The sequence below is a fragment of the Parus major genome, chromosome 3 (genome assembly GCF_001522545.3).
Source record: "Parus major isolate Abel chromosome 3, Parus_major1.1, whole genome shotgun sequence".
Classification (NCBI taxonomy): Eukaryota; Metazoa; Chordata; class Aves; order Passeriformes; family Paridae; genus Parus; species Parus major.
The window spans coordinates 28,635,427-28,651,603 of NC_031770.1; the positions used below are offsets into that span (position 1 = coordinate 28,635,427).

At 41.4% G+C, this 16,177-nt stretch overlaps 1 protein-coding gene across 2 annotated transcripts; it reads left to right on the forward strand.

Annotated features, from left to right (window-relative positions):
* Positions 1 to 390: 390 nt before the first annotated feature.
* On the forward strand, positions 391 to 13,838 carry CALM2 (calmodulin 2). 2 transcript variants are annotated; one of them, XM_015620499.2, is made up of 6 exons: positions 391 to 546; positions 4,865 to 4,895; positions 9,885 to 10,028; positions 10,101 to 10,207; positions 11,056 to 11,191; positions 12,581 to 13,838. In XM_015620499.2, the coding sequence occupies exons 1-6, from the start codon at positions 544 to 546 to the stop codon at positions 12,607 to 12,609; spliced, it is 450 nt and encodes a 149-aa protein (XP_015475985.1). In that variant the 5' UTR covers positions 391 to 543; the 3' UTR covers positions 12,610 to 13,838. The 2 variants fall into 2 exon arrangements, with proteins under 2 accessions (XP_015475985.1, XP_033368451.1); XM_033512560.1 differs by lacking the exon at positions 391 to 546 and adding an exon at positions 4,012 to 4,032 and having other exon boundaries at positions 12,581 to 13,487.
* The last annotated feature ends 2,339 nt before the right edge of the window (positions 13,839 to 16,177 follow it).

Here is a 16,177-nt window from a genome sequence, read left to right on the forward strand (position 1 = left end):
CACCAATCAGCGCCCTCCTTACGGAGTCTCTCTCTCTCTCTCTCTCTCTCTCTCAATCTCTCTCTCTCTCTCTCTCTCTCCTCCCTCTCCTCCACCCCCCTCCGCCGTTCCTCGATCTTTTCCTAAAATCCTCTTCCGCCCAGAGAAATAGTCCCTATACCCGGTCCCCACCTCCCTTCTCTACTTCCCTCCCACCTTCCCCCTACCGTATCACAAGCGTTACTTCCCCCTATTTCTCGCACCTCGCTCTCTCCTTCCTGCGCCGGGGCTCTGGGGCAGAAGGAGCGGCACTCGGGGTGCGGGGTGCCCTGCCGAGGAGGGCGCGAAGAGCCAGGACTCGTTTCTCGGCTCGGTTCACTGTTGGGGGAAGGGGAGGGGGAGGGAGCGGCGCGGAGCGATCTGGTCGGTGAGGCGGTTTATGAGGCGCCGGCGGCGGGCGGGTAGGACTCAGTGTGAGGCGAACCGTACAGCGGGCAGGTTGCGCAGCCTGCGCCTCGTGCAGCCCTACGCTCCCACCGCACCCCGCAGCCAGGCCAGGCCACTATGGTGAGTCCCTGGGCATGGAGCAGCTGCAGGGTTCGGCGGGTGCTGCTGCGGTGCGGTGGGAGGGATGGGGGCGGCGGAATTCGGTGCGGGGGGGTTGGGGGTGTTTTGCTACTGGGGCGATGTCGCCTCCAGAAGGGTGTAGGGACAGATGAAGTTGTCCCTCGCCGCGGTCGGTGGGCTTAGGCTGGGGCCGGCGGTCCCGCTCGGAGGCACCGTTTGCTTGGGAAGAAGTGGTGGCGGCGGCGGGTCGCGCCCGGGTCGCTTTCCCGCCCTGGGGCGTCGGTGCGGATTCAAATCCAAACGGCCCTTGGGTCGGCGGGAGCGTCGTGAGGCGGCGCCGGGCGTTGCCCGGGGGGAGCGACGGATAGCGGTCCCTCCTGGGAGGGGACTCGCGATCTTGGGAGGAGGGGGGAAAGGAGCTTGCCACGATGGCACTAGCTTTGCTGTCTTAACTTCCTCCCTTCTCTCGGCGTGTGCGGCTGAATGGGGCTCAGTGAGACAGCCTAATCTGTCTGGCTCGCTAGCGAGGTGTGCTTGGTCGTAATAATGCATTGCGGAGCCCTGCAGCTTCTGAACAGCATGATGATGAGGGGCAGGCTGTGCCTCACTGCACCATCGCCCTCCTCGCTAGACCTGTTGTCAGCTCGCGTCGAGTCCCTGTCGATTCCGTGGTACCGCCATGCTGTTAGTGGCTCTGTTGGACAAGGGATTCTTTGTGTTCTTTATTTTCCTTTTTAACAGTTTTTGCTTCCACTTTTAGTCATTGCAGAGGACAGTTCTGCCTTTTTTTATACTGTTAGAGATACGTTTAGAATTATAATCCACACTCGAAATAAAACGCATTTTGTAAAATCGGAGAATGGTTTCAAATTCAGTCTAAAGGATGTGGATTGAGCGTTTGTTGGTTTTTTAAAAATAAAAATAAGTGGATACTGAGAAACGTACTAAAAGGAGCAAATCTGCTGCAGAAGCAGCAGTAGTGACCACGTAGTGCTATCTGCATTAAGAGACGATGCACTAGACTGAATTTGTCTTTTCATTCATTATGGGCTTATGAGGAATCAAATGACGGTCAGGTCATCCTGTCTAATGTGAACGATGGCTACTTAAAATTTGGTGGTTTCTGAAATGCTGTCTCTGGGCAGAGATAATTGGTGAAGAGAAGCCTGAATTTTAGTTTGAATTGTGAACTTATACAGCAAACCATACATAAAGCAGGGAAAAAAAAAAGACAGTGAATGGAGCAGCAAAAGACTTTTACTGCATTTAGTCATCATCTGTACAGAACCAAAAACGGAGTATCTTCAAGTAAGGTCTGTGTAAAAATGGGTGTGTCCAGGAGGCACAGTGACACTTTGAATGTGGTTATAGTTCATCCTGACAGACCAGCCTGGCTCAACCTGTGACTGTGCAATGTTGCCCATGATAGATAAAACAGAATTATTTGCTTCCACAGCAAGCTAACCTACCACAAACCTAATTTTAGTCTTTGTAGTCTAATCTGGTGGTTGTTCTTCGATTTATCCTGCCGGAACAAAAGTGTCCCTTCAGATCTGATGCCTGCGAAGTACACCGGGGAGGCAAATTTTAGAGGGAAATGGTGTCACCTGTGCTGCTGTTTGCTGGTAGCTCTCCATTGGGCAGCGTTGGCCAGCGCTGCGGAGGAGCTCCCAGACTGGTTACTGTGTAGTAGATGCGGCTGTAATGGAGCGCTACCTCTCTAAAGGCTGCGTTTGCCACAGAAAGGGCCGCGCTCACAGCAGCCCCCTTGCTTTCCTAGGAGGTTTGTATTCTTTGTCAGGCCCTCCGCACAGTCTGGGGGTGGGGGATGGGAGCTGTTGCAGTGAAAATGAAAGTGCTGCAATATGAATCACAGAAAACCACGTCAGAGCTGTGATGGCATCAAATGAAGGCGTCGGGTGGTCTCGGCCACAGTAAGGGGCATATCAAACCTTCACAGTCTCCTCACAGTCAGCATTTAACCACCCGCTCTGGAAGTTGGTGAAGGTGTGCGCTCTGTCACGTGTATCGTGCACTATTATGAAGAACACCGGGAGGCTCCTCTAGGAAGGCCACAGTGGCCTCTCAAGTGGCAGGCATAGTTCCAGGCTGATAGCCCTCCACTTGGGTGGCACGGGAGGCAGGGAGCTGGCAGGCTCGCTGGCTCCGCCTTTTACTGCTGTTGCGCAGCAGTGCCTGCAGAGCTCAGCACTGCAGAGTACAGATGGTGTTTGTTCAGCCTTGCCCCTCCTCCCTGCTTATCTTTCAACAGCTCCATACCTGTGCCTTCTGATAGGCTTTGTGCCCTTCTCAGACACTGTACCTCTTACAGGTATTGTCAGACCTCATCCCAAATTCATGGTTAAGACGTGTTAAGTTGCTGGAAGAGTTTCTCTTTATAAAGAAAGGAAGAATTTGGGAGTGCTTAACAACTTACATACTGCTATGTCACGTCTCCATATAAAATTGTTTGCATAGAACCATTCAACTTCTAACACATATATATATATGTGTTAGAATATATAAACTTATGGTAACCCATAAGTATTGACCTAAATAAACTAGGTTCTTAACTGCTTAAATCAGTTTTCTGTGGATATAAGTATCTTATGGAAATGTAGCACATCGTTCTCTTCACTCAAACAATAAAAATGTAAATAACATGCAAAGGTATGAGTGTGTTAATGATATTCTCCAGACAAGTGAAAAATCTGTTAGGCTTCTGCTAAGTGACCAGCAGAGCACTTTTATCCCAAAGCTTAGTTTTGAATTGCTTATGTTCTCAGCAGTGCTGCTGCCATGCTAGTCTTCTTTAACAAAAAGTGGAACCTGCATGCTTGCATATTCCTACAGCATAAGTGAATCTGTAGCTGCTAATATGCATTGCCTGCTGCTTTAGAGGTTCCTCAGTAGTATGGTCTTGATTCTTGAAGTAGGTGAGCCCCAGCCATTCTGTGGCTTTTATCTTGGTATGTTGCTGTATCATGTGCGTAGAGGGTTTTGTAAGCAGTTCAGCTTTTGTATGGTGGCTCGAGCAGCCACCTTCACTCATGTTACAGGAAGCGTAACCAGCTGCTGGTAACTTAAAAGTTCACATGCAGTATAAAAATATAATTCAGATTGAATTTGGCAATGTAAAAATTGATAGGTATTGTAAGCAAATTTTTCTAAGTCTTTCCCTGACAGATGCTAATGCATATAGAGACTTTGGTGGGCATAGTTAATGACAGAAAACTTTTCAGTCAGTATTGCAGCCATTATGAAAAGGTTGCTGCTTAAATGGTCACAACAGGAACAAAGCTGAAAAAGCATTGGTGAATTTCAGCAGTGGATGTATCTTGTTTTCTGTGTTTTGGTGTTTTTTATCCTTCAGTAAATGGTTCAAGAGGCTTCTCTGAAGGAAGTGTGTTACCTTGTTACTGCAACTCAACTCAAGCTCTCCAGAATTTGCTTGAAGAATCAGCTGATTTGAGAACCTAGAGGATGGTAATTCTACAGTACTCAAGCATCTTGGTGCTCTTTCAAGAGCAAAGTTCATTTTGGGTTTGGCCTGAAAGACTGATGGTTTTCATTGCTATCAAATCTTAGTTAATTAAAAACTAGTGGGAGAGGAAAAGGAGGTATAAACTGTAGCTTACCCAACTGATACAGGAATTGTGTTAGACCACAGAACCTTTCTCTAGTGTCCTTGTTACTGTAGGATGACCGAGTCAGTGTAGACAATGGTCTGAAAAAAGTGTAGACAGCTGTATGCTGCTGACATGACCAGTTTGGACTGAAGCTGGTATCTTGTCTTTTTCAGCTAGGTCTTGGACATGAAGCTTCATGTTAATCAGGGGATGGTTTAATTCTAGTGAAGAGTATATTTTTGATTTTAGCTAGTCTGACTTAAATTTGGTATTTGGAGGTTACTGCTGCATTACTGCATACAGTTATTACTGCAATAACACTAAAGTGCTTAGTGTTGAAGCTGAAGCTAGTAGTGTGCTGTGTAAATGAGTTTATAAAACCAGTCTGGTTTTAAAGGAACCTGTGTGCCTTGAGCTTGGTAGTGGTGCTTGGGTTATTGATTGATACAAGTGGTAATGTATTACTTGGCTGTTGGGATATTGCAGCATCTGGAAAGGATGATAGGCTGCCCGTTCTTACTTGGCATGCAGTCCTGATGACTTTTGTGCTTTATTATAACTGTTTAAGAATGCTGCAGATCAGTCCTGGATGAAGAACAACAGCTACCATACTCTGAGGCCTCTACAAGTCTGTCTTACTTTGCCTTGAACTTTTGCTACAATTATAATCATATTCTCTTTTATTGCAGGCTGATCAACTGACAGAAGAGCAGATTGCAGGTGAGGTTTTTATGTGTTGTGTTGCTACTCCTATTGACCTGGCACATCTCTTAATCCAGTGACAGTCTGTGTTACACAAGATATTTAGCTTTCTTAGATACTGAAGTTGTATGGTGGAATGTTTAATTTTTCACCTAGTTTTTCAATCTTCTATAAAAGCACTATGGATATAATGAATTATAGTGATGTAGTTAATACAGTTAAGCAATCCTCACAGCTTTTCTGGTGAGACTGATGATTATTCTTCTCTCATGACTACGGAATTTTCCCAAGTGCAGACTGAAAGGGGAGGGGGTGGGGCACAGGGGATGACAACAAATCTGGTGAAGGCTTGGAATCTGCAGTGCTTTTTTAACAGAATGCAAAAATAACTTACTTTGCTGTGTCCTGCCAGCAGAGATGTTTGAGTGGTTCTTGTTGATGACAGCAGAGATTGGCTTCATGATGACAACTCTTGATATTCCGTATTTGGAACTATATTGTGTACTTGGACACAAGTGTTGTGTGTGTGCTGTTCTGATGATCTGGCACTTCCTCTGAAATGCTTAAATAAATATGCATCTGTTGTATCTTGGTATTATCCCCCTAGCAATGGGTTATGTGCACTGACAGCCATCTACTGATGGCAATAACTTCTGATTATCATTTGTGTTACTCATGCAGGCTGCACAAACTTACCTGTCTCATTGCTCTCAGTAGACTGATCTTAACTTGAATAATAGATGGAACTTAAAACTGCTAACACAGAATTAAGCTTTGCCATAGACATTCAAGAACTTGAAGGTTTTGATCTGACAAGTGTATAGTTTTAATAACAGGTCTTAATGTGCATAATGGTCATATGAAATTATTTTAGAGGATGTTTGGATTCTGTTAATCTAATAGTACCATGCCAAGCATACAAAGAGCAGCCTCTGAGATACTACTATTTAACTGTGGTGTAGCTGTTAAAGATACCATATTAACCAGAAGTGTCATTTATGAGCTGGTGTATTTTTGGCATAATTGCCAAATCTGAAGTGTAAGAACATTCTTCTGTAGCTTTTAGATTTTAGAAGCTTCCTTTTACTCCAGGGAGACTAATTATGGTTTTGTGGAAAGTCCTTTGTCTATTTACTTGTTGCCATGGTACTTACTGTCTTACGAGTAAGCACAAACCAAATTTAGTTCAACTTCAGATTTTATTTTATTTTTTTTAAATAACTGGCCTATGTAGCTTAAGGATTTTGTGATCAGTTTAGTTAGAGCAGGCTTTATTGTCACTGCTGTGTTGTCACTGTCTTTCCAATAAAGGTTTGTTGTTCCAGTTGTTAATTGTAGAAGCTTTATTAGTTGATGTAGCTGATTATGAAATATAAACAGGAAGCTTATTAACACTACCTTGAGATAAATGCAAATTTTAGCTATTCAGTAATGATCCATGTAGTCTTCAGAGGCAGAAGTAATTACTGATGAGCCAGTTGTACTGGAATAGAGGCTTTCAACTGCATGGAAGAAATAAAAGTATATCTTAGCCAGTGTAAAATGCCCTACCACTTTCAGGGCAGCTTTGATGTTTTGTTAAGCAAATGTATTTGCAAGTAAACCATGAACCTCAGATGTGAAGACATAAGCCCAGTGGTGGTGTATGAAGGAATCATTCTCAGTACTGCTTAGGAAAGGTTGCATCTGCTTAGTTTTGCTGTTGAAGGCCAGTGGTCTTGCATGGGAAGACTCTTAGAGGTAAAACTTGTATGTTTTACAGAGACTAGCTTGAAAAACTTGAGCACCTAATTAGCATTCTAACTGAGCTTCCCTGGACACCAGTAGCTTTTGGTTTGAAGACAGTACATAGGAAATGGTCCTGCCCGGTAGAGACAACATTACCTTTCTGAAAACAGAAGACCAGTACTTAAAGAAGCCATTTCTCCAGGGCTTAAATTCTTCCCCCTCTGCTATGAAGCTTCACAATACAATTGTTAAAAGTTCTGGATGTAATTTCCTGTGGAATGCATTGATCATATAGGACTGAAGCTTCTTGTCAGTGTAGCTAGGGGTGAAAACATTCCGAGATTTTGTTCATATGAAAGACTGATACTAAAAGCCAAGTAGCTACAGAATGTGAATGCTGGCTGCAGTTTCATTCAGTAAGAATTGAAGTTGCTGAATCAAGGGGGCTTTCTGTTTCGTTAAGTAATGTATTACAAAGGTAACGGGGTCAGGACCACCTGGGTGGTTGGAGGGGAGAGCAGCCTGAAAATGCTTCTGTCCTGAAGCCAACTGGTCTAGTGAGCTATCCTTCCCCTGGACTTCAGAGTTCTAAATGGGCTTTGTGTATAAGCAGGTCTAAGTATGGTGTTCATAATCTTCTTCCTTTAGTGTCCTGTGGTTCTCTGTTGGGGATTTGACCGCAGCAGTAATTTAAAATTTGTCATAGTAGAATAGACATGTTTACATGTTGTGGTCCTGGTAGCTGTGAAGAGAACAATTAACATTCTCCTATAAAAATTCCAGACATAACTGGCTAAATGGTGTAGGAGTGGATATGGTAGTACTGGTTCACTGAACATACTACTAGGGCACTGAAAGCTGCAACTTCATTTGAAAAGGTGATGAGGTGCACAGATGCCTCAAGCTATGGTTAAAAGAACATTTTGAGCTAGGTTGTTAGAGTTCATATTGTTGTATTAGCCTGTCTTTCATGGGGCCTGGAAATAGTCTTTTTCTCATGATACAGGATGTTTTTCAGAAGAATGGGAAGGCTGAAATTTCACTTTGTAGCCTTAGAAAAGAGTTTTCATTTGCAGTTCGGTGTAGAGAAGTGTGGAATAAAGAGGATTTGCTTTACATGCTATATGGAGTCAAGGTTTTCAACTGTGCCGAGTATGTTTTACAGTCTTATTTTGCAGGATGCCAGTATTGGGTTGCTCACTTAACTTCAGTGTTTCATAGGTGCCTTCAGTAGCCATGGCTGCAAATCCTCCAAAGCTATGCTAGGTTGTTCTAGTCTAAACTGCACTGGCATAGGTTGTTACTCTTTTGTTCTAATTATTGGTGGTGGTCCGTAGAAGTGGTTAGAGAGGTATTTTAATGGTATTCTTAACTTGATTCAGCATTTCAAACGGGAATGTGCTGCTAATCTTTGACTTGCTTTATCTTCTTTATGTATACCTGGTTGCTTCTTAGTCTGTTGCAACTTCGACTAAAAGAAGGGTAGTTGTCTTTTGAATAGTTCCTTCCAAGTGGAGAATACACCACTAAAATGCCTATCTTAGGGAAAGTTCATTAATTTTGTTTAATAATTAAGTATTACCCTTTTTAGGCAGTGTCACTGCAGTACTTTGAAGCGTGCTTCGTGTTTGGGTAGTAGTGATGGTTGACTTTCACATAAACAATGAAGTGGTAAACAGCTAAATGCTTCGAATAACACTTCAGCACTTGACTCTTCATGAAGATGCCACTTTCCCCTTTTGAGGTTCTTCATGGTAAACTCTGAACTTCTCTACTAGGAAGAAAAAAAGCATTTTCTTCCCTGGTGTTAGAAGTTAGTCCTAATAAACCTGTTTGTTGCCTACAAGATAACTGAAACTGAATCCCAAAGACCATTTGGGAGGAATTGTAGGTACAGGTTTTATCTGTTTGTTTCTGCTTTGTGATTTATACATACTCACTTGAGACTGTTTCTACTAGTCCTGTGGTAGCCTTGCTCTGATTCTCATGGGCTAAACTGTGGTGGTTGTTCTTTGAACACTTCAGACTGTTAAATGTAGAAGAGTAGCGAGTTTTTTTCCGGGATGGGATCTGATGTTGTAGCTGCATTCATGAACTATAAAAATGCTATTTTTGTAGCTGAATTTTTAACACCTGCCAGCTTGTACTCACCTCAAGGGTTTCAGAGTATGAAGTAAGGCTTTATTCAGGTCATGTGAAAACACAGCTTTTACTGTGACTAATTCTGGTCTGGGAAACCCACCATATGGAAAGCTGGCTGCATGGAAAAGTTGAAAAAAACAATAGTTGGAAGTATCTCTGATGCAGGAGTACCCTTGGGCTGACAGGTTGTCCAGAGCCACCATCTCAAACAGTTTGAAAGCTGTAAAGAGATCTGAAGTCTACAAGGGAATAGATAAGATGCTCGTGCTTAACTGCCAGCTGTGTATGGGCTACCACAGTCCATTGAGCTAGTTTAAGGTCTGTGGCCAAAGACAGATGGCATGGATTAAAACCAACTCCATTTTTGGACTGGACAATTAAACATGTTATGCTTGTATTAATGTTCCTGGCTACAATACAGCCATTGTAGGTGGTTAAGAAGGGAGTGTTGAAGCACAGCAAAGCAGTCCTAGAGCTAGTCAGAAACATTTCTGTGAAGGATGTTTTAGGATACTGTAGGGCTGAAGTAGTTTTCTAAGCAGCTTTTTAAGACTCCAGTGACTTTCCTCCTTCAACAATTGTGGTAGCATACAATGTTCAGACATCTGTGTCCAGCAGGAGTTGCTTATATTGAGAAACTTGAGTATAGCTTGGTCTGATTATACCTTTTTTGGTTCACTCATCTCCTCTCTTAATAATAAAAGTGCTATTAAGCTGTTGCATATATATTTTTAAAGTACCATTTTCAATTTTCTCATAGCAATTACATATTTTATTTTAAGATGTAGTTTATACCAAGGATGTGGATCATTGTAGTTGCACATAGCTATTTCAGCTCCATATTAGGAATCCTTTTTCAAGACAGAGTAGCAAACATCTGAATACTTCAGAAGTGAATGACCTTACATCTTAATTTAGGTCAACATGTGGTTGATCAGTAGACTGGTTGGTGGGTGTGCTTTCAGATGTTGATGCTGCCATACTGGCAGTGCAATTATAGCAGGATGAACAGTATACCAAAATTTTCTTACAAGATTGGTATCAAATTTTGTAACTTTCAACAAGCAGTAGCTGGGATTTTTCTTATAATTAACATTTCAAATCTTAGGGGATTAATTATTTTTTGATTTTGCACAGAATTCAAAGAAGCTTTTTCACTATTTGACAAGGATGGTGATGGTACTATAACTACAAAGGAGTTGGGGACAGTAATGAGATCACTTGGTCAAAACCCCACAGAAGCAGAGCTACAGGATATGATCAATGAAGTAGATGCTGATGGTAAGAACTTTATTAATAGTAATTTAATCAAGTGCCTAACCATGTTTTTCTAACAAAGTAATTATCTTTCAGGAAATGGCACAATTGACTTTCCAGAGTTTCTGACAATGATGGCAAGAAAAATGAAAGATACAGATAGTGAAGAAGAAATTAGAGAAGCGTTCCGTGTCTTTGACAAGGTACTGTAATGCTGACCTGGAATATTTCTGTTAAGAAAACGTGATCTGATTGTAGTATGCTTTCTCACAGATCTGAGGGGGGTATCTGCAGTCCTGTCAATAGAGGAACTTCTAGGTTAGCTAATCACCCTAAAGCTCAATCTACTGTGGTTGTATGAGAAGGTCAAATGACTTGCCAGGATAGTAATGAGTGACACAATTTAAGGTATTGCTTGCTGTGCTGCTGAAATACTTGCAGATAACTGGCAGGAGATTGTTTTACATATTTAAAATGTTAATGTTTTAAGTCTTTCATGTAGTCTTGCTAAGTAAATGACTGTAAGAGTCTAGAGTTACTCAGCTTACTTAAGATAGACCTTGGAGCTGAAAACATAATGTGAGATGCCGTGGGGGGCAGGGAGGAAAACATCAGTTGAGTTGGTATACACTAGTACTTAAATATTCAGTGTCCCAATAAGTACTGGAATATGTAAAGTTCATCTCTGAAGGTCTTGCGGCTTTATGCTGGACTCCCATGAAACAGGCAAATGAGATAAGTAGCTTCTGTTCTAAGAAATCACCACTTGAACCACAGTCACATGATGTAATAGGCATCTGTCACTTAAGAAGTTGCAAAATGTGGCAATTGCATTGTTTATTGTTTAAAAATGTGTCAGAGTAGGACAGTCAAAGACTAGAAGATAATATTACAATGTCCAAAGACATTGGAGAATGCTGAAGATAAACTAACAATTCTTGTTTACCTTGTGCAGATGCCATGTTAACTTAATGTTCAGTTTGCTCTGCAATGTTCCCAAGTTAAGTCATTAGGCCTTAGTCTATTCCAGTGTTCCTTTTTCTCCTCCCAGGATGGTAATGGTTATATTAGTGCTGCAGAACTCCGTCATGTGATGACAAATCTGGGGGAGAAGCTAACAGATGAAGAAGTTGATGAAATGATTAGGGAAGCAGACATTGATGGTGATGGTCAAGTAAACTACGAAGGTAAGGAGTTGTAAATTGATTGGTTTTGTGCAGCATTTCTCATGCTTGTTCTTGTGTGGGTGCTGATAGCCACACCAAGTTTAAATAGGGCAGTGTTAAATAGGGCAATGTTCAGACAAGTTCATCTGAACACACAGTGTTCGTTTAAACTAATATTCAGTTAGTATGTACATTGTGTACCTCTCAGTGGGTTGAGTATTATTGCTGCCTTCGTGCCAAAGGCAAAAAAGGACTGTTCAACTGTACAGCGTAAGAATTAACTTCCAAAATCTAATGATGTCTAATGACCATTAGAATAAGTAAGCTGTCAGAGATGTTAGCATACTGTGCTGTTCTGTTCGCTAGTGTATCTGACCGTAGGATGTCACTCATTTGTCATTAATGCTTTTTAAATTACTTATTAATCAAAAGGCTAAAGCCTCTGAAATACGCAGCAATTTCAAGACCTTCAGAATACATTTATTTCACCTAAATCAGCTGCAACAATAATTTCTTTCTATTTCTTCCTGACATTGAGCCATAAATTAAGTTCTGCAAGCAGGAGTTCCTTTAGACAGTTGTTGGCAGCTAAGCTACACGAAGCTTGTTTTCATTTTGAATTTTTGAACATGTTATAGAAAATACCTAGGGTATTTTCAGATAGTGTCCGTGCTGTTTCTGAGGTGTAGGTATGCCTTCCCTTTGAAGCCTTCTTGGTTGTGGCCTAAGGGTACGCAGACATCTGAGAGTGAAAAGTAATTTTTTATGTACAAGGCTACTGCTTCATCACTTGGTTTACAAGTAGGCTTGTTCAGAGTCTGGCACTAGAAGAGAGGGTCTGTGTCCCTATTGTTTACAGTTGCTCTTTCAAAACTTGAGCAACCAGTTAACTCCTTTTAGGTTCAGGTTTTCCTGTCATTATTGTACCTGAAAGTAGGTTTCAGCAAGATAAATGAAGAATCCTATTTTGTGGGGGTCTAACTTAAAATGGTTTATGACTAAGCATTGAATCAGTTGCTTAAAGCCAGCCAGGCAAAATAAAATAGTTCCACTCTGGAAAATAAAAGTTCAGACTAACACAGTGTCTTGCTTGTACACTTACTTAGTTGATTCACACTTCAGTGTGATTTGTACTGATCTTTTAGTCATTCTTGGATATCTCGTCCCCATCCGTAAGTCTGTGGGCGGGGATAGGTAATGTTTGATTTTAGAAGTAAGGCCTTCTGCCATTAAAAAAGGAGGAGCTTTGATGTGATTAGTGGAAAACGGCACTGTCTTGAAGATACTTTTTTGAATATAACTGAAAGTGTAGTTTTGAAACAATGTTCAGCACTAGTAAGGCCACTTCTCAGATCTTGAAATTCAGATTTTTTTCCTTCAAATAACTCATGCAACTCTTTCCTTTTACAGAGTTTGTACAAATGATGACAGCGAAGTGAAGACGTTGTACAGAATGTGTTAAATTTCTTGTACAAAATTGTTTATTTGCCTTTTCTCTGTTTGTAACTTATCTGTAAAAGGTTTTTCCCTTACTGTCAAAAGATTATGCATGTATAGTAATTAGAAGGCCATTCCTCCATGTTTTTCTCCTTTATCTTACTGTCATTGTTCTGATTTTTGGAAAATTGATCGAAGTAACAAATGTTGCATGTGGCTTACTCTGGATATTTAAGCCCTTCTGCACATCTAAAGTCAGATGAAGTTAGTTAACTGAGGGAACATCTGGATTGTGTATTACAAATAGCTTTCTATAGGAAACTTAGGTATGACTAGTGTGACAAGTTATATAAAGTAAGCTAGGGTTTACCATGCATTAGCTGCCCCTTAAAGCAACATGCTGGTTATAGTTCTTGAGTACATAGGAGTTTTTTCTATAGGTGTTTTTTCCCCTTTTTCTGATGGGAGGATAAGGACTCTTGCAGCTTAACTGCAGGATAAAATTATATGAATAGGGTTTATCATATGGCTAATGCACTGTAAAAGTTATTCTCCTAGCTTACTTCATAGTAACTTGTTTGTGGCCATACCTGTAACATGTTGTTGAAATGTGGAGTCTTAACGTTGTAGACAATTGACAGTCAATGATATGAAACTTAAGTTGCACTAATGCAAAACGGGTGATTTATCCAGGTACTCGTACACAAGTTTTTTTTTGTACTGCTGGTCCTGTGCCAGAAAACATTTTCTCCTCTTGTTACTATGCTTTTTAAACTTTGTTTAGCCACCTATTTTCAAAAAAAAATCTGCTTATGGCACAATTTGCCTCAAATCCATTCCAAGTTGTATATTTGTTTTCCAATAAAAAAATTACAATTTACCCATACTGTTTCAATGTATCCTTGAGTTATTTACAGGAATTGTTCAATGCAGTTGCTGCTCTGTGTTTCAGTATGTAGCAGTTTGGTTTGCTTATGCGATGGATTGGCTGTCTTGAAATAGCTTGGAAGGTGAAAACTTAGTCCTTAAACTCTGGCCCTTAATAGTATTGTTGACTTGAAGAAGCTTTCTTACTAGTAGTATAAAATGTATTTTACAGTCTTGTGTGGAGCTTGGTGCTTCAATAAACTTACCGTAGTGACTGGCTATGCCCACTATCTGTAGACCTTGTGAACTGGATGTTGACCTAGTTCAATAGTTGACCTAAAATTAAAATTCCTTGTTCAGACAACTCAACCTGTTTGCTTTCTTTTAATTATTTTGGAGTTTATTCCCTGTCAGCTGCTACATTGGGGTAACTTAGTCTCACACTTGGGCTTTTCTGAAACTGCTGTGTCTGAGTTGCAATTCAGGTTGCAGTCAGCTCAAAGTACAGAAGGAAAACATTCTCTTCCTCATTTGTTATTGAGCATGGTTGTGTTTCTAGTGCTAGTTTTTTGTTAAGGTTTAAACTATTTTTAAAGTAGAAGATAAATGTGGTTTCTACCAAGGACAAATCCAAGAACTCAAAAGAATGCCAGAGGCTGCTCATATGCCCATTTCCTCTCTACTGTCCTGGCAACCACTGCCTTGACTGTACATATGCTAAATGGTTAACCTGTTTGGGGATTCTGCTGGCCTGTAAACAAAGCATTGGCCTCTGCCTCTGGGTACCCTCACTGGTACAGCTGAGCAGTTACCTCATGTTTTAAAACTGTTCCAGTCATCTTTGATGTATTTATAATTGCAGTGCACATCTAAAGTTAGGACACGTGTTTAATCCAAATTCAGGAACACTTAAGTGTTTATGGTCACTGATCTTAAAGCTCTTCTCTGTGAGGACTAAGTTGAATAGCTCTATTGGTTTTCCAGAGGAGACTTGTCAAAAGTGTTTCAACAGCCAGCATCAGAATTCCTTAGAACTGTTGTTTGTGTGCTGGCAGTCTGATTCAGGAAGCTTATGCAGTCTAAATTTCCTAGCAGTTAGTTTGCCTTCTACAAAATAAGTAATCAAACTGACACTTCCTACCAGTCTTCATCCTGTGCTCTAAGAGCTTGGGGCAAGACACACGATGGCACAGGTTGAGGAGAATTTTACAGAACCATCAGAGCAACCACTTGAGATTCTGAATTGCTGGATTATTGGAAGTCTCATTTTTATAGGTAAGTAATGCAAACAGGGATCTAACAAGAATTATGGTTTAGCCAGTCTGGTTCCTTGACTTTCAGTAGGGTGGGAATCACACAACCCATTTGGTCTTCTGCTGCAGATCAGCATGCATGTGGAAAGATCTAAGGTGAAAAAGGGGAGTATTTCTCCACTGGGATATCAGAATATCACAATATTCTGAGTTAAAAGGGACCCACATGGATCATGAAAGACTGCCTTAGCTAAGAGAATTGCCTTTGGTAAAATGAATGTGTGAGAAGGCCACTTTTATTTACAATCATTTCAGCTGCTCCCTCCTTTGGGGTGTTTAGTCTCAGGAATCAAAGCTGCTGGTTTTGTGTAGGGCGAGTGTCCATGTTGCTGTTATGTAAATGACACTCCTGATCTCTAGGTCAGTAATTGAAGTCTTGCAGCCCTGTTTGCTTAATTCTTTAACTGCAGGATGGGAGTGGTAGATTTCAGTACTTTCTGCTAATGGAAGAATGTCTTCTGAGATAGTATGTCAAGTGTGGTGGAAGCTGATGGCATTCGTTATGAACCTTTTGTCTGAGGTGTGCTTGCAGGTACTTTTGCAATTGTGAAACAGGCCTTGGGTCACTCAAGGCAGTTTTCTGGATGTGTGTTAGGAGCACTGATGTTTCAAGTTCAGCTTTACAAGAGACAATTCATCATCCTGTCAAATAGGGTGGAGGTTCTCAAGTTCTGTTCCAGCTAAAACAAAAGCTTCTGTGGCACAACACTGCCGTAAAACAGCTGGTGGTGTTTTAGTCCAAACTGGACATAGTGATGGGGAGGTAGTGGACCTAAAGACTTTTCCCTTACTGTGTAGGCCTAGGGTGTTGTCCTACTGATCCCTTCTGGGAGGGAATGAAGATGGCCAGAGTAATCTTAGTAGCAAGGGTAGATGGGCATAGATTTGAAAATACTCTCTTTGAATAGGAGAAACACTTCGTTTACAGTAAGTGGTAAAACATAGGTGTGGAATCCTCCATGCGGATTCGAAACCCAGCTGATGATGTGCTAGCACACCTAGTTGGACTAGGTGATCTCAAAGAGGTTTGTGCCAAGCTAAATGATTCCCATAAGTGTCCCTGCTAGCTTCCTGGGCTTACTGTTGTGTCCAACCCTACCTTCATCTAGAGATCCTTCCAGGGAAGGAGGAGGAACAGTTGCATGCCACAGCCCCTAAGTTTTAGAGTAGGTCTCTCTCATCCTAGTAGTGTTAGGAATCACCAGATAGGACTAAGACACTACCTCAAGGTTGTAGTTGAGCTGTCCTGAAAAAGCTTAGAAAAAAGTAATCACTTGTGGCTATAGAGTTTCGATTGGGGAAATACACAGCTGGATGAGGAATAGTAGTAGCTGGTCAATTTGCACCCTGTTAGGATAACATTTAATAAATTAATGATAGCTAATGGCTA